General features: G+C 33.3%; 1 protein-coding gene and 2 long non-coding RNA genes across 3 annotated transcripts in view; 2 read left to right on the top strand and 1 right to left on the bottom strand.

Moving 5' to 3' along the window:
* LOC123659312 (RNA polymerase II elongation factor Ell) overlaps positions 1-22,548 on the bottom strand; it is a 59,661-nt gene that overhangs the window by 11,885 nt on the left and 25,228 nt on the right. Inside the window, exons 3-7 of the mRNA XM_045594561.1 lie at positions 5,701-5,799; positions 3,968-4,119; positions 3,461-3,793; positions 1,017-1,087; positions 785-941 (exon numbers count right to left, since the gene is read on the bottom strand). Coding sequence (XP_045450517.1) covers positions 785-941; positions 1,017-1,087; positions 3,461-3,793; positions 3,968-4,119; positions 5,701-5,799 — 812 coding nt within the window. The remainder of the gene's footprint in view (positions 1-784; positions 942-1,016; positions 1,088-3,460; positions 3,794-3,967; positions 4,120-5,700; positions 5,800-22,548) is intronic.
* On the top strand, positions 6,848-7,256 carry LOC123659313. The gene is made up of 2 exons (XR_006744004.1): positions 6,848-7,083; positions 7,159-7,256. It is a non-coding gene; the product is annotated as an uncharacterized LOC123659313 (long non-coding RNA).
* LOC123659314 lies at positions 10,887-11,337 on the top strand. The gene is made up of 2 exons (XR_006744005.1): positions 10,887-11,018; positions 11,096-11,337. It is a non-coding gene; the product is annotated as an uncharacterized LOC123659314 (long non-coding RNA).

The following is a 22,548-nucleotide window of genomic DNA, read 5'->3' as shown; positions in this document are numbered from 1 at the left end:
CAAGGACTATATCAATACGACAGACGATACAAAAGTGATTTTGGACCTTACTTGAATTAAGCTGATTTTGATTTCACGAATATATCGTCTTTTGAGAATTAAAAACATCTTAAATTCGTAATACTAACATCTGTTTTTCCTCAAAATACAATATATTAAAACAATTTGATTAGCATCAGGTTTCCATTTCCATGAACAGCGGAAGAAGATTACAATTAATAGTACAATTAAACATGTCGATGATATATTAAATTATGAGTCTACTTTGATGCTCGAAACTCCAGCTCACACTACTCCTTTTTACTCCAATTCTTTTTCAGTTAAAGCTGTACAACTTTGGAACGCTCTACCTCTTCCTATAAAACAAGCCCAATCCCTGTCTTGCTTTAAAAAATACCTCAAGGCGCACTATTTGTCACTTACATGTATTTCGTTTATAAATATAGTATTACTTATGCGATGTGTGTGTGTGTGTGTGTGTGTGTGTGTATGTTTGTGTGTATGTATATATATATGTATGTATGTATGTATTATGCTGTATATGTATTTGTATTTGTACTCGATAATTGATATAGTTCTAGGTGACTATCGTCACTTTTCTGTGTGCACTTCTCTACCGCTTTCACTACGCTGTGTCCTATATGCCTAAAGGTTGTCTGGAAGAGATCGTTCTTCTAGCGATAAGACCACCTTTGTACATTATTCTTTATTTGTGACATGTTATTGTGTCGAATGTTGTTGTTTAAAATAAAGAGAATTATTATTATTATTAAAAATTCCCAACCTCTTGAGCATGCGTTTCTCTTCCTCGGTATAGAAGGACCAATCTTCATTGACATCGTTCCATATGTGCCTACGTAAGTGGTAACAATTATCCTTGAGCGTCCCGATCTCTGGCAGAAACTTGTTTACCATACTGCGTTCCTTTTCCTTGAGACCCTCTGAGAAATAATATGAATTAGTGTTAAGTTGAGAATTATAACATCGTATTTCATTACTTGAATATATAATCTTACCGCTCATGAGTCTCGCGTACAACTCGGGCTTCTTGAAGGGTTTCAGTGCTAATAATTGTATAAGTCTTTCTCTGTAAAGAAAAAAAAAATGTTTTGTTTTACATTTAGCTGTGACTCAGTTCATTATAAACAGAACCATTTACGTTATACATTGAGGAAAAAAACAGTAATTCACGGACTTTAATGTAAACATTTTTTTATTGAACCTACTAAGCGGTAATTATCACGGTGTAATAATGAAGAATACTTATTGGCCATAAGATATTACTACTTTATTAGATTGTTCTTATTTTTATGTCAGTATATAATAAGTAAAGTTAGCCGGCGGTAGTTATGATGTCGGCAAAAAAAAGATAAAATTGACACGCTAGCGGAACGGTCACAGCTCTGGCCGTTGCAGGTTCGATCCCCGCACATGGCATTCATTTTTGTTAGCCATACAGATGTTCGCCGTGGTCTGGGCGTTTTTGCTTGTATATTGTGTGTGTTTCTGGACTCCCGACAATCCTGTGTCAATCCAAATCCTAGTGCAGGCTGTTGAGTGTAAATCGTTTATTATTATAAAAAATTCTGACTATGCTATTATTTATAAAAGTAAGAAGTCAAAATATTATTATGTAACTTTTAATATGAAATTAATAAAATGCATCAAAGGCATATCACCAAGCAACTGTCACATTTTAGCATTATTTGTCTATTAGCTGACAACGAAATTTTATTCGGAAAATGCATAAAATATTCCACCGACGCATTGAAATCACGAGTTCTGAATTATTGCCATTGACTTGCTTTGGCTTTATAATAATTTGTGTACAACCTTGGTTGCGCGTGAGTCAGCCGTCGCAAGCACTATAATCGCCATGTTTAAGTTAGGCTTACATTACAAAATCAATAATGGAAAGTGACACTTCTTCATTCGCATAGAAATCCAAAGTAGATCGCTTTTATTTAAGTTTTGTTTTTCTTCTGACACTCAAATGTTATTTTTTATTTAAAACCACAATTTCCCCATCCGAATATTATCACTGTTAATGATAACGATAATATGATAATATCATTCAAAAAGAAACTTAAAATTAGACTTGACTAATGTTGTATTTACACAACACATTTGGTGATTTTTTTAAATTTGGGCACACAATTAATTTCTAAGCATTTTAGGTTTATCATCTTACATTGACAAAGATATAGAAATAATTTAATGGATATTTTTTTAAGCTTTACAAGTTACAGGAAAACAACAACCATTGAGTAAATTATTACAAATGATAACTATATCTTAGAAAATTCAAGATAATGTTGAAAGATGTATATAAATGGTCAACGGAATTGAAAGACATATTACACTAGCATCAACTTATCGACCGATTATGATGCGCCACGTCAATTTATTGATTCAGTTGTTTATTAAATTTTATACTAGCTGATAACTGAAAAAATGTTTTTAATAAAATCATATCTGTGTTTTATTTTATAGCTATGTCGGCATACAATCGTACGGCTCATCTGGGCCTGTAACACCAGAAGCATCGCAAGCGCGTTGCCGACCCTATCACCAATTCCCGCTAGGAGCTTTGATCACCTTACTCACCAACAGGAACACAACACTGCTTGAATATAGTACTATTTAGCTGTGATCTCCTGTAAGGTCGAGATATTACCCTAGTCGTTTTGCTCCGTATTTTGAGCAGAAAATTTCCTGCTGTGCCCTACCACAGTTAAGTGTTGTAGTTAGTTTTTAGTATACATAAACTATGATTTTTTATTTGTTAAATAAAATTGTTAACATTCTTTTTTAATATCATTAACGCCTACGATTTTAACTGGGATAAAGAATTATTATTACTTTATTTGATGTTAAATATGTATACACTAGCGACCTCTGTCCGTCCATATTTTTTTACACGATAGGTACCCCCATATCATATACTAAAACCTTTTTCGAAACACGCTGCATTATGGTATATCATTCCGGTCGGTTCAGTAGTTTTCGCAGTATAACCGAACAAGAAAACTGCTCTCTATTTATTAGTATAAGATTTACACAACAATTTCATATTGTCAGTAGAACAATGGCAGATAATTTGGTAATATTTATTACTCCTTGAAATAGCCCCCATTTGTAGTAAGATGGGAATATTGATGGGAAATTCCCAATAACATACACTAATTATGTTCGTTAGCATGATAAGATAATAATATCAGTAACTGATGACCGGTTCAAAAACACCGTTTGTAGATTGAGTATTGAGTGTGAGACTGTAGTGAACTATTATTGTTGATATTACTTTATCAAATATACGTCTTAACGTATCTTTGCAACTATAATATAGAGCTAGTTTGTTTACAATCATTTTTTTTTAAATTAACTACATAACAACCACTTGGCCCTTTTTTTAATGTATTTTATAGAATTCGACTTAAAAAGTTCTTCGGATACTTACTTTAAGGGTCGCCTCGTCAAGTCGGGGTTGGGAGGAGGCCGTTGCGGCTGGTGGGGGTGTGGCTGAGGGTGTTGCAGAGGTGGAGCGCGGTTCGCGACTGGCAATACAACCGGCCTCTCCACACGTTCCATCCTTTCTGAACGTTCTTGTCTCTCAGGTCTTTCCGGCCTGTCAGCTCGCTCCGGCCTCTCGGGTCGCTCCGGTCGCTCAGGCCTCTCTCTTTCGCTACGTTCAGCTAACTGGGCCGAAGGCCCATTTGAATAGGTCGGATGTGCGGGTCGACGTGTCAGGCGTCGCCCTATATCCGTTTGGTTAGGTTTAATGACGCGGGTACTGAAATGTAAATACAGAAGTTTTAATACCGAAACATTATTATCAAACTTTTTATTACTTAAAAATTTAATTTCTGAAATGTATATCCATTTACGTTTTTTTTTTTTTTTTTTTTTTTAAATATATATGATTAAACTTCTAAATTTTCAAGAAACATTGTTTTTAGTAGCAGACCATTTGCTCTGTTCCGCAGCAATAGTCTTGGACATGCGGTCCTTGGTCGCCTCGTACGAGTCGTCTTTGGCGTGCACGCGCATCCTCCGCGGCAGCGGCCCACACGCCTCCAGGCGCCTCGCGCCGCCGCTCCTGACGCACTCGAACGAGCCCTAAAATACATTTAGAATTTCATTTAAGTAATTAAGCCGATTAAGCATATATTATTATCAGAGTGTTACATCTTGCAGACATTCAAATTAAATTAAAGAAAATAAATGATTAAAATTTTTATGTTGATCCCGACATTAAGTTCGAACAAACCAATTAAAAAAATTAGTTGAATATAATGTTATCTCATGCATAGATGTTTTAAAAAACAAAACTCTAGAACTAATTAGGTAGTAACAAAGTATAAAGAAGTCAACAAAATTATTTTAATAAGGTTTGATAGCATTTTAGTAGCTATTTATTAATCTACTACTAACTCAAATAAAGCATTCGATATAATTGCTTCCTACGTGTAGAAAAACTCGTTTACAAAATTATATTTATTTCATTTTATATTTATTTACAATGAATATTATTATTAAGCTTGCGACGACGAATTATTATCGTCGACCCAGTTATATTCATTTGTCACCTTAAACATATACCGATAATATTGTTATGAGATGAAATAATAATTCGCCAGTATATAAGATACTTTGTTGACTTGGCATTTATCCGTTAAATGATTGTTAATCACAGTACACATACAGGAGTCAGTCGATCGTTCTAGATTCTTTTGTAATCAAAATATTCAGGACACGAAGTTACGAAGACATACATAAGTTACTATGACAAATTCTTCGGCCTCAACTTATGGCAGCTACCGCCCAGCGACCTACAAATTGAATCGAGCACACCTTGTTCGTATTAAATTCCATCATATCTTGTGGAATATCAATTGAGCGTTCGGTCAAACTATTAAGAAAAACACCTCAAGGTCCAAGGTTGAATCGAGACAGGATTTTTTTTATAATAAGCAAAGTATTTATTTACCTTACTTATTATAACAATCGCTTGACGCAAGTAGATAGCGATCATACCTGCAACACTCGTAAAAACCAAATAACTTATGATTTTATTATGGGTACAGTATTAAAAGCAATTAACATTATAACTATAATTCTATGTTTTGTTTGAAATGTACAAAACTCGTTTTATACATACATTAATTTAGTATACAAAAGTACTTTAAAATGCACAAGTTTCTAAACGACATAAGTGTTCAAATAATATCGAAAACGAGCCTATTATTTGGGACTCGTAATTTTTGGAACGATATTGTTGTATTAAGCCGGCGAGTTTATATTAATTAGAATGTATTAAGTTTTGGGCTGGTTAGAGACCGGAAAAGAAACTAAGACGCGTTTCATCTCGATACGACGCATGTTAGAAAGTTGAGAAAAGTTTCATTCAGTCTCCTCGTACGTTCAGATTTTAGACAAACTGTTTATTTGATTAAAACAAATACTGCTAAAGCATTGCAACTTATAACTCATATATTAATTTATATCAATTGGGTATTTTTTTTTTCGTCGTATGTTTTTTGAATTGTTGAATTTGTCAAAAATAACAACTTTAAAAAGTACTGTTTTATGACGAAACTTGTGTGTAAAAACAAATAGCGTCAAAATGTTTTGATGATGTTTTTCTTGTTATTACTGTGTTTGTTAGATATAATATTATATAATGTTTGCGGTTATTACCTGTGGACCCTCCATTTCTGCATTGCTATTGATACTGAAGTGGAACGTAGACTCGCCCGTCTGTCCATTGCCACTGGAAGGAGCCGGAATACAGATTTTCTGGAAAAGAAAAATAAATTGCATAAGTATATTGACGCTATTTTATTTTAAAAATAACACAACACTCGCTATACAGTCCCGAACATTCGTGATTTTTATCAACGTTACAATTAAAATCGATATATAAATAATAATATGTATTCTATTTTTAAAATCTAATAAAAATGTGGAATTCCCTCGGTGTTTATTTATTCGTCACATCAGCGACGTTTTGAGAACATTTTACCTATTATTGACTAGTTTTTTAGCCGACTTCCAAAAAAGGAGGAGGTTCTCAATTCGACTGTATTTTTTTGTTTTTTTTTTATGTATGGTTACATCAGAACTTTTGACCGGGTGGACCGATTTCGACAAATTTTGTTTTAATCGAAAGGTGGTGTGTGCCAATTGGTCCCATTTAAATTTATTTGAGATCTAACAACTACTTTTCGAGTTATATCTAATAATGCGTTTTTACTTGACGCTTTTTTCGTCGACCTACGTTGTATTATACCGCATAACTTTCTACTGGATGTACCGATTTTGATAATTCTTTTTTTGTTGGAAAGTGGATATCCCTAGTTTGGTACCATGATAAGGAAACCAGGATCTGATGATGGGATCCCAGAGAAATTGATGGAAATTCTTGAAAATCCGCAATAACTTTTTACTGGGTGTACCGATTTTGATAATTTTTAATTTAATCGAAAGCTGATGTTTATTATGTGTATAAATTTTATCGAGATCTGATAAGTACTTTTTGAGTAATCTTTGATAACGCGTAGTTGCTTGACTATTTTTTCGTCGATCTACGTTGTATTACTTGTCGAAGTATTGAAGTCGGTTTTTTTTTTCGTTTGCGAGCAAACACAATTATTTTTCATGTAAATAAATTCGACTTAAGATTTTAACTTCGTTACGAACGAAATTAAATGAAGGAATTTAAATGGAGTTTAACTAGATTTGTGTATGGCTAAGATTTACTTAAGTTGAAACCAAAAATGTTTGTGAAAAAAAAAGCTTTTATTTAAAACAATTTAATACAGCAGAAGTTGTGTTATTTGCTCGTTTGTTAACCTTCCGTGCACTAGGTGGGGTGTGACACACCCCAGTCCTCGATAATTCAAAATTATTTGAAAACTATAAAAGCGCGGCAGTACATGTTCTGAGTAGCTGGAGATGCGATGTTGCCGCTTCGATTAGCGCATTTACGTTAGTCCGGTGACTGCCGCCAAGCTAGTTACGCGCGTTTTAAGTGCGCATGGGCATCACATACCCCACCTCGTTCAGCGCGTCGTTATAAAGGTATGTTGCATAATTGAAGATTTTTGGTTTTTTATTACTTGTTTAAGTGTCTTTCATTGGTATTAATTGTTACAGATTTCAATTTATAAAAGAATATGTCTAAATTGACAGACTCAGATATATTAAGAGCACTTTTAGATGAAACAAATGAGTTTGAGTCACAAAATGAGAATTTTGAGGAAGAATCTGAAAATGACTCCGATCATTTGAGCATCCAAAGTGATACAAATAGCGAATTTGAAGCTGAGTTGCCTTGTTCAGAGTCGGGCAGTGATGACGATATACCACTTTCGGAACTACGCCAAAATAGAACTTCATATTATACAGGTAAAGATGGAGTTACAAAATGGCAAAAAGAGCAATACAGAAGTAATATTCGGAGTAGAACTGAAAATATTATAACTCATTTACCCGGTGTGAAAACGGTTGCTAGAAACAAGATGTCACCTCTTCAGTGTTTTGAGTTGTTTATCACTGACGAAATGATTGACGTGATTGTGAATTGTACGAATGAAAAAATACGCATGCAAAACTATTAGTGATCATGAAAAACTTGAAACCACAAAGGAGGAGATGAAAGCTCTTTTCGGGTTACTCTTTATATCAGGTTTAGTACGTTCTGGTCGTCAAAGTACAATAGATTTATGGTCCACTGATGGCACTGGGATGGACATTTTTCGCGATACAATGAGTCGAAATAGATTTGGTTTTTTATTGAACAACCTAAGATTTGATAGTACAGCCACAAGAAGTGAGAGAATTCAGACAGATCGATTAGCTCCAATAAGAAATATTTTTGTACTTTTTATAAAAAAATGTCAAGATGCTTATATTCCGCATGAAAATCTCACAATAGATGAAGAACTGGTTGCTTTTAGGGGAAGATGTTCTTTCCGTCAATATATACCTTCAAAACCTGCTAAATATGGTATAAAAATTTATTCTTTGGTTGACAGCAAGACATTTTATACTTTGAACATGGAAATATATTGCGGAAAACAGCCTGAAAATAGTCCTTTTGCTGTAAGTAACAAGCCTTATGATCTGGTGGATCGATTGGTACAATGCGTATCACGATCATCCCGGAATGTTACCATGGATAACTTTTTTACCAGTTATGAAACTACAGAAAATTTACTAAAAAATCATAAGCTTACGGTAGTTGGAACTTTACGCGCTAATAAAACTTGTATTCCGCCAGTTTTCAAGAAAAATCGTGAAGTAAATTCATCAATGTTCGGATTTCAAAAAGATATTACCATAGTATCTTACGTTCCAAGGCCACGTAAAATGGTATATCTGATGTCTTCATTACATCATGACAAAGAAATTGATTCTGCAACTGGAAACAAACAAAAACCTGCTGTGATAACGTTTTATAATCACACCAAAAGCGGTGTTGATATGGTTGACAAGTTAAGTAGAACTTATGATGTATCACGGAATTCTAAACGTTGGCCACTGACGATATTTTTTGCTTTACTCAACCATGCCGGAATAAATGGTATGATTATACATATGTTCAACAACGGAATAGAGAAAAATAAAACAAATTTAAGAGGAAAGTTCATTCGTGAATTAGGCATTTCTTTAGTAAAAGAACACTTGAATACAAGAAGACAAAATCAAAAACTTCCAAAAGACCTGCGTACCAGAATATCTAGATATTTTGGGAATCCATCTGAAAATTTATCAGAGCCTCCTGCAAAAAAGCCCAATACGATGCAGAGGTGTTCAAAATGTCCTCGAAAAAAAGATAGAAAAACCAAATACTCGTGTAAAAAATGTTACACGCCAATATGTATGGAGCATGCTGATTTTTTTTGTCAAGAGTGCGGCAATTTTGATACCAATGATCTCAATTAAAATTAATGTTTATTACGTTTATTTCTAGTTTAGTTCGTAGTATATTAATTGTTGATTCCTAAATTTAAAGAATTGTGATAATTTACATGTGCCATTTTAAATTAGTGTATAGGGAAAAAAAGTTGTTTTCTTAAAGTTAAAAAAAGTTGTGTTTTTGTTCTTTTATTGATAAAACTAATAAAAATAATAAATTACTTCGTTTTTTCATTTAAACCTACTGATTACAATATACAAATATTATTCCATAAACAAAACACTCAAATAATTAAAACATACTAGTTTTATGACATCTTACATTTTTGGGTATGTCACACCCCACCTAGTGCAGGGCAGGCTTTTTAGTCACCTGGTGCACGGAAGGTTAATCTGCTTATCGTCAGACTAAAATAAACGTGATAGTGTTCACGTGTATATTGGCAATATCTCCGACGAATCCGTGACAATGTTATGATAGCTATAAATTATAGTGATAGAGAAAAAATAATATACGATTAATTTCAACTGCTAAAATCTATTTTTTACTTGGAGTACCTACGTTATTATGGAGATAGAAAAAATAGTTAAAATACGTGTAATTGTTTACACGATGCGTTTCATACGGCTTATAAAATTGATAGATGATTTACATTCCAAACGATTGCTTATAAAATACTATACGCGTAAATAACATTCAAATAGAAGACGTAGAAATATCGCGTGGTAGTTGTAACATAATACGCGATGAGTATATAATATTGCTATTAGTTTTATTCGTGGAATGTACACGCTTGTTTCGCTTAGGCACTTGGCAGCCGACTTCTTTGAATACAATCTGAATCAGTCAACTGAAATTGTGATAGTAGGGGGCGCCGAAATGTTTCTATTGATAGATCAATGTTAAGATTTTAGTAGTAAGGAAAATTATTCTATTATATGTAAACATAATTATATTAGTAGTAAATTAGGCGTTGAAAGTGTGCATAATATAGCGCGGGGGGCTCGAAGTGAGTAGGCGACGACTTTCATCGCCTGGAATGGCAACGTCGCGGCTCCGCAAGCATACAAGCAACCACTAAGCGCAACGTACCGTTTCGCCACCGGCTCAGCGTTACACGCGATATTTTATGAATTTACACGAGAACGTAATGTTCATTTTTAATTAAATCCCCCGTACCCATAAGCATTGAACCTTTGATAGTTAGTTTCAACAGCAAATAAGACGATTTTCCGTCTTAATATCATGTCTCATTTATATGCGATAAACACGAGCAAAATCAACTTATGTTTTTATAAGAACAAACTTAACTGTTTAAGTGCGAGCGTACTGAAAACAAAAAATTAAGTTGTTTTTGTTTTCTAAACTGTGATAAGGTAAAGTTGTTTAAAACGACCGCGCAACGCACGTCACCTACATCATACATGCGTGGCCCCGAACTGCTGTAAGGTCGCGAATCGCGGCTGACGTCTGCCAGCACCACAATGCCAAGCAATTAGCCCATTAAAAACTGTGCAACGCTGAGACTCGTGATGCAGACACAAATGGAGCAATAACCTGAGAAGTCCCTACGCAACGTCGCCGCTACATTGATTGTCTTCTTTGTTAAGTAAGGACGGCAATGGGGTTAAGGCAAACTAAATTTCCTATAAATACATATAGTAATAACGATTCCTCAATTTCCGACAAGAATAGTTCTAAGTAGTTCGATATAAAATTCAAATTAATTTTACATGAAAATTTATTCAGCAGTGTCGTTAGTCAAAGTTCAGAAAGCATGTTGCGACTGATGAACCCAAGGTGAGATATACTGTACACAATTATAGAGTTGATGAGGAAAAAACCCGCTACGGGACGAGTGCGAAGGTAAAGCGGGGGAGCGAGGGAGTGCGGGGCGCGGCTTTCTCTGCGGTAGCGACTTCAGCCGATATAAAGAGCGCGTCGCGATGGAATACTTCGGCATTCGGTGAACAGCCGTCTCGCCCGCTGCGTTTTGTACGCATCTACAGTTCAGCAATTGTTTACTTGTATTGTTTTAGTCCAAAATGAAGAGTAATTCTTTAATGGAATAATATGATTAGATATCCATTTGTAGGTAATGAGTGCAATGCATCAACGGCAGATTGTATCGTGTCAAGGTTATTTAGTTTCATTGTTTGTCTTTTAATGAAGGTCGTTCGAGTCTACGCCTCGGTTGGACCGGAAAATACAAGGAAATTCATCATCCGTTTTTCAAGGCACTACTAGAATGCCGTTCGAATAATTCATTTTTAAGGCCTATTTCGTTGCACGGCGATGATTACTTTTGTAATTTACTGTTACATAATTTTCTACCTGTAAATTGCAAATGAAATAGTTAATTAAATTGTTAAGGATTTCTTTATTGCATTGCGTCGTTCGCAGCGACCAAGGCTTTTGTTGCTTACCTAATTTCTCAGCAAGCGGTACACGGAGTCGCGAAGTGAGAGGGCGACCGAACCGGTTCGGTTCGCTCGAGAGATATAAGCACGAAATATCTATGCATTGGCTCATTTTGCTCTCAAAGTAGTTTTATTGACTAGGTATGGGTAGATAAATATCTCTATAATATTATAATTTTCGTTTCAAAGATTCGTGAGATTTGTTATTATAGAATTCTAGGTGACAAACCCGGACACAAAACAGGCAGCCACACGCCCCAGTCGGGCTAGTTAACGCGTTGTATCTTATTGACGTAACGCTGTGGAGGTGGAACGGATCGTTCGATGAAAATTCAACCTTAATGGCCAAGAAACAAGATATAAAATTTTTTGTTTCCATTACGGCATACGTCAGCACCGAACGATAATAAATAGTTCTCAACACGCATCGTAGCGGGAAATCCACGCAGCTGGGCTGTGATCGGCCCCATGTTAATTGCTTACCGGCTTGTTATTATCTTATTTTTATATATTGGTACATAAGTTGTCAATAAATATTACGAATATGTGTTTACACATTCGTAATATTTTAACCTCACGTATCCAATGCTAAAAACAAAGATGACCGATCAATAAGTTTTATTAGATTACGCTATTTATAACTGGTTTTATGTCAATCAGTTTCCTTTTTCTCTCATTGTCTCATGAAAATGAATGTTTCAATAAGACAAAACAACTGAATACGTTGTTTATGATCGTTTTTGTATTAATAAAAAACAGTAAATTGTTGAATAATTATTATTTTTATGATGCAATATTCGTCAATAGTCAATATAAAAATAATAATAACTTCTCGTTAAATTAAATAAAAATATAATATCAGCCCACCAAATCTAAGAGGAAACAAGTACAAAATAGTAAGGAGATCGTTCTTATCAATAAACAAAATTATAATATATATCGAAGTAGCCGACTCGTTGATAAACATTAGTTCTCTTTAAACAAATCATTTTTAATGATAAAACGGGTATCCATTATCTAATGACGAGGTTATCAAAACTAAAATCGAATTATCTGAAGTATGTTATAGTTGGAAAATTTGCAAATTTGGTAGATAGTCCGCGAAAGAAATTGTTCTAACAATTACTAACGGTAGTCGTCACTTTCATCGCAGACACATTTAAAGGCAAGTGAGTGGCCAGTTGTTCGTGAGGTTTCTACAATACTATTTGCATATTCACCGACTTTCTAATGGACGATACGGCCGTCTTGTCGCAATCGTTGGCAGTGGTGAGGTAACATCAATTCATTTAATTATATGTCCAACATACGTGCAAAAATACAATATTCAGGTCGCGGATACTGCTGTCACTGGACAATCTAACGCCAAGTTTTTAGTAACTTCGTGTCGTCTAGATTAAACATTATTTAATTTCATAAAATATCTCGTTCAATATTTCTTCGGTTTTACTATTTTATAATTATGTTTTAATTCTAAAAGACTGCTAAATAACGGCACGTGATCACGCTCATCAAACATGTTAATTACTGCTATTGCATTTTCTGCGTTAGCAAAAATACTGACAGTCACTACACAATGCTCATTGAACGTTTGAAATACATAATATTATTTTCAGCTATATTTTCCAATGCGGTGAATGAACTTTTCCTACGTTAATAGTTTTTTTTATATGTTACTGATTAGATTACTAGCGCACGCGTTGTTTACTTGAACACGTAATGAGTTTTTATTCTCACGATAACAATGGATGAAATCGTCAATTTTTAAGATAAGTAATATTCTACGTTTCAGATGATTCGATTGATAACGTAGAACTGAGTTATACAAAAAAAAAATCATGTTTATAGATTCATTATGCAATTTCTAAAATAATCTTAAGGCAGACTTGGGCGTGTCGCGGTGCTCTTAAGGATTCATTCCAGTGCCGTTCTCCTCGCGATATCTGTTCACGACCTTCCGACGGAGGAGGGGCGCCACTCACCGGCGACGTGACTGCAACCACGGCCTTACGACGCGAGGTTGTATCGAAACCTCTACGTAACGAAGCTCTTTCCAGCGGTTACCCAATGGCCGATAGAAGTTCCGTCGATACTTTATAATGTTTAAGCTATGTACACTTTAATATCACTAACATTTCACGTGAACACCTTACGTAATGAGAGTACAAACAATTTAATTTCACTTAATTTTTTATTATTATTAGATGAGTAATTAGGTTATTATTAATTTTGCGGCCACATAACAGATAGCTATAGGGCCCCTTCGTGTTATATAGTCCAAGTGATTTTATAAGCGAGATTAACAAACAATGGTTAAGTAAAAGGCGTGTGTTGTTCTCACTAGGCGACCGAGTTTATGTAGTTCATTCAAAGCACTTTTACTAAAATAAAAATTTTAATATCACATATAGCAAGGTAATAATTTAATCGTATAATAGAAATAGCAATTAGAAAATGAAATAAAATAATTTATCGTTACCTAAACTTACTATGGAATCTCCTATAGCTGAAACGACTACTATTGTTGTGATGATTGGTAGTGATGGAGATGGAATGGTTTCACGCGCGTTGTTTTTGAGGAAAAACGTACTAAAATATTTTTAAGCCATTACTGTGCAACTCAGGCGAATTACAAAGGCGCGAGTTATCTCCATAAAATTGCTGTGATGACGAGGTATTTTTCATTCGTAAAAGATTCAATGCCTGACTAACAATAATGCAATAATAAAATTGGATATCCAAAATTGCACACCTCCGCGCACTCTTTTAAAACTACTGTTTTCAGCTTAGGAGCGCCCTAACTTGTAGGAACTAATGATCGACCATACAACATAAGTTCGGTTAGTTGATTAGGTTCTTGAAAATAATCACAGATGGCTGGATCTGATAATAGATTATTATGATAGAAACTTAAAAATATTTATTGTGAAAATCGAAGAAACAGGCTTCATATACAATCTTCAACAAGGCTTCTTAGTTACTAGTTTCCTGACATAATAAAAAACTGCTTAATTTGTCAAGTGGGCCTCGCGTTATTATCCTATCATCCTTACATCCAAAGCGTTGAAATTCTACATAATATTGTTTTAACCGATACTTTTTACTATAATAGTATTCAAAAGACTTCAAATGATATTTAATTTATAGTTTGATGTGTATTCTGAAAGTGTATAGATTAGTGTAGTAATTTTATAGCATATTAATGCATTGTTAAAAAATATAGGGGTTTAAGAGTAAGAGCTTCCCGTACTTTTCATTTTGTGACAGTAAAGTATAGTCGGAGGCGTGAAATATCACCTTTTCATTTTTTTGTGATCATTAATTCCTTGTAGAGTTATTTTAAACCTATAATATCTTCTAAGATATTCATTGAAATCTAATGATGTCAAGGACAATTTTGTTCAAAAAGTGATAGTTGTGATGGATAAAGTATTTATTTAGATAAGGATTTATATCCTGTCTATAGAACGGCCTTCGATACTTCGAACGATAAAAAAGGATAAAATGAGTTAACCTTAAAATATAAACATATGCGCGGACTATTTTTTTAGAACTTTTAACGAACTCCCGTCATTCATAATTTTTGAGTAGCTTTAACTGTGTACGTAGTGCGTTTTCGTAACATTTCTTATTAATGGTCATAACCTATTGGTCGAACCGTAATGTTATACAGCTTTCTATAGAAAAATAATTTTTCAATTCGAACCAGTACTTCCTGAAATGAGCAAACAAACTTTTCAGTAATTTAATTTCATAAGAATTAATTACATAAAATTTTCTATTTTAGGTCTCTTTAAAATCATAGGTACAGTTTATAAAAATATAGCTTGCTATTTAATGTACTAACTTTTGACATATAAGCGAGAAGTAGGTAAAGGAATATACATGTAAAATAGTATACTTCATTGTAAAATAATTGAAGTTAAATGTACATCACATTTATTGGGTCGTTTTTCTTCACTGATCATTCAGTGTAATTTATACGAAAAGGAAATTTTAACATCTGATTTATCAGTCACAAAAAAGTCGAAAAAAAGTAAATAAAATTAAAAACAATATTGCGAATACTAATGCCACACAAAACGTACTATACGGTGTCTACACAATGTCGCAAGTATTTAGATCAAGGTGCGAAACACGCGTTCGAGAGTCGAAATTGGATCCGAGGCTTTTTAGTAGAGGATCACGCTAGCTTAATCAAATCGAATAAATGCTGTTATAATGATTATATAGGTAAAATATGATATTTATTTTCAGTAATATGAATATAATAAAGAACGACTTCATATTTTACAATTATTGTTAAGTTTTATGTATAGAAATATATATATATCGACGCTTGCAAGGCAATTTTTTTTTCAAAAAAAAAAAAAAAAACTGAAATACTCTAGTGTAAAGTTGCCAACATGTCGCTTGGTAATTATTGCCTTTCAAGCGTCGATATATAAACAAAAACAATTGTAGGCGTATTGTAAGAGCATGTCAAACGACGTTCGTTATCATTTAAGGAACGCTTATCTTTGAATATGAGATAACAATTAATTCAAAACCAATCTAGGTATGGGTGTGATATTTGGATCTAGAACAATCTCGTTGGCAGACGCGGCGCCGACGCGGCGTGACGACGACCACGCCCCCGACTATAGGGAGCTATGGGTACTAAATGTGGATATGAGTTACTCTTATTACTGATGCTGATGGTACATAAACACTATATTACTCTATCATATTGTACACGTACAATCTTCGGGATATCCAATTACAAGAATAATACCGTTTTTTTTTCATTGCTCAAGTATAGTTTACTGAAATACATTTTTGCGCTGCCAATTTTCACACTAGAGCGAGCGTTTGGTTTCTTACGATTACGTAAGAATATAAAAATACATGGCAAATTGTGCTAATTCTCAGTAGTTTTCAGGTGAATACAAAGACGTGAAAGTACAGTTGACTTAAGAAATACTAAAGTAATAATCACTTAAAAATAATTTAACAAAGACAACACTTAATAAAATTGTGTGCAACATTTCTAAAGCCGAATTAAAAATAAATTATTCCCATTGTATTCGTGCTTGGTAACAATATCAGTGCTACGTGTCGAAGTTGGTAAATAGAACCACATGTCAACGATAGCTGAGCGACATTCAATTGGGAAAGACAAACAACGGCAGCGAACACACACAATAAAGCAGACAAATTGACTGCGAAACCACCGAGTGGTTACATTCAATACAAAACCGCTAAAGTAGGTGTGCCGTATTGTTGTTTAAAAGCGGATATCCTCACGAACTGTCTCTATACTGACATATAAAGAAGTAGTTCAGTCATACGCCAATGTAGTGACTTATTACATGAAAAAATTATTAAAAATAAGGACATAAAAAATAGTTTACTGGCACCATTATTGCGTAATAAGTACTAAACCTAGAAAGTGTTAAATATTTTAATAAAATAAATTTAATATCTCCATACATTTTTCTGTTACAATACAGACGCTTTGCTAAATAAACGTCGACGTTTACTTAATTATCGTCAAGTTGTTAAGATTTCACTCTCGACAAATATAACCCAGCTCGGCTATAGAAATTTACTATTTTTGACAGATTTTTATGGACTACATCAAATGGAATAGCTTCATTTGACATAAAAATACAACACTGAACCAATTAAACTTTATTTTTACTTTTGATACGAGCCGGGAGGATGGTATTGTGTCTATCTATATTACTTAGATAGACCAACAAAGAAAATTATACACAGCAATTAGATATACGTTATAGGAAATTGACCACGTCTGGTAAGGCATAGATGCCACGTAACAGTTAGTCTCTAGTTCAGTTAATAAGATTTGTTGTATAACGGGTGTTACGAAGCGGGCGGTAGGCGACTACCAGGGCGAAAATAATTGTGAGACCGGTTCCTTATTTATTCCGTGATATATACAAGATATTGATCGAAAAGTCCTAGTTATAATGTTGTTTTAATACAACGCTTAACTTTTTTTTTTTTATTGAAATGAAAGATCAAGGCCTTAAAAACTGGAATTTTTAACATTATTCTGAACTATGGCATTTACGTATTTATTTTTTTCAATAAGGTTCATATTATTTTATGATTGAAAGAATAGTTACAAAATCCCTTTCTCTTGTTAAAGATTAAACATAATAATTATTTCAAGAAAAGATAAATGTCTTGATTTTAGAATTAGTGGCGGTCTCTTAACTGCAATAATGATTCTATATATAATCAGTTTAATAGATTATATCATTAACACCTATGCCTTGAGCCACAATTCAAAATTACTAACAATTGGTGATCGTGTCAAATCGACCTAATATCGGTTTTGAGGCGAAGGCCACGTTGAGTATTGCATTTGTATGCTGCTCGTACATATAAAAAAGAAGGGATCGAATCAATTATTTTATAATCACATACTCATTACTGTCAATATGAATATAACGGATATATGAATGAGTATTTTTTCTAGAAGACGTTTGAATTTCAGAATACTTGCAAGCGAGCGGTTACTTTTACCTGAGTTACGTAAGTTCGCCTGGTGTAATTTAGTATCGACTCCATAGCGAGCTTTCGTAATATAACTAAGCTAGCTCTATCAAGGCATTACATTATATCTCTGTTGTGTGCATTGAGATTTACAATATGAAACGTTTTATAAATTACTACTAATATAAATTAGATATAATTATAACATATTTAACTACGGTTATAAGTTTATTGTTTAATTATTTGATCGGTACTCTAATAGACGGAAGAAAATCATAAAAATTAATACGAGGTTTCCAATAATACATAAAACTAAATAATAATAAAAAACATCGAATATAAATTTACATTGGCTGAATTGGAAAAGCGACATGTTTTACGCGAAGTAAAGCCTGAAAAAAAAACATAATTCAAGTGAAAGCTGTAAGCGTGACGAAATCGGTTGAGTACTTTTTTTTATACTATCAGCCTGATACGCATAACACAACATTGTGTAGATGCTATATCGACATCGATGTTGTGCAATCAATCTTATTTAATTTTATCATGGAGTTACATAAAATTGGTATAATAATTTAGGCAACTTTTCCTAGATCAATTATGGTAGAAGGAAAATAATTAAAATTACACAACAATTATATTACAATATTTAATATACCTACTTAAGCCGACAAATTTGCTTTTCAGGGTTTCGTCTAAAAGAGATACACATAAACGTAATAAATTGGCAAGAACAAAAATTTAATGTAATTTGAAGAATGTCAAAACTAAAGAAAATATTATTAACAATAACCGAAATATATAAGCTTTATTGCTGTACTTACTTGAACAGAAATAAAATATACTATATAAATACGTACCTAAAAATTCAAATATAACACGATGAAAATATAATAATAAATCATCATATATAATACAATAAACACACTAACGCTAAAATTAATTTACAGACGTACCAAATCAGATTTTTACGCTTGTGCAGTCCAACCATGTCGTATTCCCTGAATACTTACTACGGTAAGGCTTATACTTAAGAACATGGACAATACATAGTTTGATTTAATTTAACAATTATAATTTTATGTTAATACTAGAATTCTATTAATACTCATCAGATTGTTATCATTTACGGTCACAACAAAATTCCCATGTCACATTCGGGTCATACAGCGCGTTCTAGAAATGTCGTCGGTCAAAAGCAGTCTAAAGGCTACCTCATATCCTAACTCGCAAACTTTTCTATACTATGTATTTATTTTAACATATCTTAATATATATAAATCTCGTGTCACAATGTTTGTCCGCGATGAACTCTTAAACTACTTAACCGATTTTAATCAAATTTGCACACCGTGTGCAGTTTGATCCAACTTGAAAGATAGGGTTTTGTTTTGATATATGTAATTATTATATTTAAGAAAAAAAATAAGGCGATACGAAGTTTGCCAGGTCAGCTAGTCGACTATATATTATTGTCGTGTCGTGTCGTGTCATGACGTGATGGCTAGCGTTTACATTATTATGTCGTGTTCTAACGCATCAGGACAATATTTTGAATCAATACAGCCGCAGCTCTAGAAAGGTCAAAATTTTAACTGTTCTAAGAATCATCGAATTCTGATTAAGATTTTAAAGAAGATATTCAATTTTTAATGCTGGCAACTCTTTTAAAAAAAAGAAAGAAAGAGAAGGAGATTTTGGATTCATTCAATCAATAGACAGAGAAGTTTGAAAACAAGAAATTTGAAAATAGTTATTTATACGATAATTTGAAGCGAGGACCTGTTTTTTGGTCGTCGACTGAAATTTGAAAACAGTTCTTCAGTATTTACACGATAATTTTAAGCGACGACCTTTTTTTGGAAGTCGAAGATCAACATGTCTAGGTATCGAGTACATACACATTAATCTGACGTGTCGTGATGGCGCCGTTTTAGCACCCCCCACAACCGCTTATCTGACGCGAATCGGGATCGGTTCTGATGCGACACATCGGAAGCCATCACGACATGTCACAACACTTCAATGTAAACGTTGTCATACAAAACGTATGATACCGATTCTGTACTGATGCGACACGACACGACACGTCAGTCAAATATAAATCCGCCTTAATTATAAATGTGTCATCAATCATCAGATGTTAAAGTATAATTACAATCGTGTCGTAAGGTAATCCATTTACCAATGTCACATTGCACATCTGATTCCTACACATACATACATGTTATTGTCTTTTCGTTTGATAAGAAATATAACAACGTTATCTGTTTTTCACTTAGTGCAGTGTCAAGTTGGTCGCCGTGTACTGTTGATATTGTCAATGACTTACCTACTGATTACAGTGCACAGATCTCGATCACTGTATTTAAAGAAATTAATGCCTTTTTGTATATTTAAATTGCATGTTTATATGACTTATTATAGAGGTGTATTTTTTTATATAAAACTAGCTGCACAGTGCGCGCATTGCTACGCTTTTTATTTATTTTGTTGGTTGCACCAACTCAGAAACCTTTGTGTGTCATGCAGAACACTTTGCTCAAGAGTATGATATGATCAAATGCATAGTTTACGATTCTATAAAGGACATACAGACAAACATACATTTTTATATATATATAGATAGAAGATTTACGACATTTTTTGCTTAATTTTGATTCAATTATTCATTCAGCATTAAAATTTAAAGCAATTTAAAACAGTTATAGATAATTTATATTTAAGATACAAAATTACCATTAATATTATGATGATAAAAAGTCAGCTTTTGATTGTTAACTTATACAGACGACATCGACATTCACATATTTACACAGTTCCTTTCACTTTAATTTAAAATGATTTAAATTAAACAACGAAGTAATTAAGAAATTAGTAATTAAAAACGTGGTTACAAATAAATTATTGCGTAATCAATTTAAACACTAGTTAATTATAAGTAATTTGAAAGAATAAAGAAATCTTTTACGAGTTACAATTTAGCGATAGGCATTTAATAACCAACAATGTACTAACCGACATATTAAAAATAATATAGTAAAAAGAAGTTTTACTTCAAAAATATATACGCTTCAGCCTTTAATATCCCACTGCTGGGCATAGGCCTCTTTCCCCATGTATCGAACAAACGATCGCTATCAGATGTATATAACAACCGGGACCGACGGCTTAACGTGCTCTCCGAGGCACAGTGGGGAGACCTACAAGGACTGACCACGGCAATTATCTGTATGGCCAATACAAATGTGTGTTATATGCGGGGATCTAACCCGCAACCACTAGCGCAACAGCCACAAACCAGCGCTGTGCACGTTGCGCCAACGCGGTGTCTAAAAATATATATGGCAAAGTAAATCCATCGACGGATCTGGAATGATTTTAATGTTGTTAAGACAAAAACAATCTGTAAATAAAGATAATGGCACTTCCTACTTAGGCATTGAAAGCGGTATTAGCAAACTATGATGAACATGCATTCAGGCAACTTTCCCTTCTATAATGGAAATAAAACATTATGTCAACCGACTTTCGGTACATCTTATGTTGTACTTACATTTTCCAATATCTTCTAGTTTCGGATATATTTATAATATTGTATATAATTAACCTATTGATGTTATTAGTTAAAAGTTAATGCGATGTTTAGTAATTTATAAAATGGTAAGGTCCCCAAGCGGTAATTTAGATAAATAATGAGTTGGCTCTCCCAACACGTTTCCAACAACGGCTCTGATGGTCTTAAATAAAAGAACGTGCTCGGGAAAATCCGGACGAAAACAATCCTGTATGATAACGTAAATGCTAATTTTAATATGTTGAAGATAAATGCCACTTCTTTAAGAAATAGCTTAATTTTTTTACATTATTCATAAAAGGCTTTTTAATATCTTGCTTTAGTGTAAAAACAACTTAATATACGATATTTATTGTTTATAGTCCTAAAACAATGAATTGAAAACTCCAATGTGTTTAAAGTGTTCCACTTTACAATCATTTTAACATAAATCTTGAAGCAATCTTACGGCACTTAAAATATATAGTATAGACCTTTAAAATCCAATAACGATTAACGCATTATATTGTGTGTCTTCGATCAAAATCGACAAAGATCGAACGGTATTCAACTAAAGTTCGCAATTGTAAAGCATCTAATAATTCTTGATCTCACCAAATTATACAAAATGGCGAATAACGGAGTGCCAATTAGACAGTATTAAAAGTGAAAGTTATGTGGGTTAATAGTAACCTATCTTTTTTAACATTTAATAACTTCCTATGAGTGTGATCATATTAAAAGTATGTATATCGCACCTTTAAAGTGAAACCGTTACTAAACGAAAATTTTCATGAATTGAGTTATCAATGCCATCTATCTAAAATAGACTTAAACTACAAGATAAGCTTGTCTTTTCTTAAAAATGTCGTATTTTACGTTATCTAGCGGTAAATTAAAGCGTTACTAAACCGAGCTATGATCGGCTCACTAAATACAATATTGTGTCTTTACTAGTAAGAAAGAACACGATCGAGTACGACGAGTGACGACGAAATTTTAAAACAACAGTGCTATTATTTGTATAAACACGGCTGCAAGTCACATAAAGGTAAGTTGTGGATTTTTTTAAAATAGGTATAGTGTTTTTATTTGTTTAGACACAGTTTTCGTGTTATATAAAATTACGCAATTCATAATTCAAT

This window comes from Melitaea cinxia, chromosome 13 (genome assembly GCF_905220565.1).
Source record: "Melitaea cinxia chromosome 13, ilMelCinx1.1, whole genome shotgun sequence".
NCBI classification, from domain to species: Eukaryota; Metazoa; Arthropoda; class Insecta; order Lepidoptera; family Nymphalidae; genus Melitaea; species Melitaea cinxia.
Note: the sequence above shows the minus strand (reverse complement) of the source record. Positions and strands in the feature narration are given on the sequence as shown.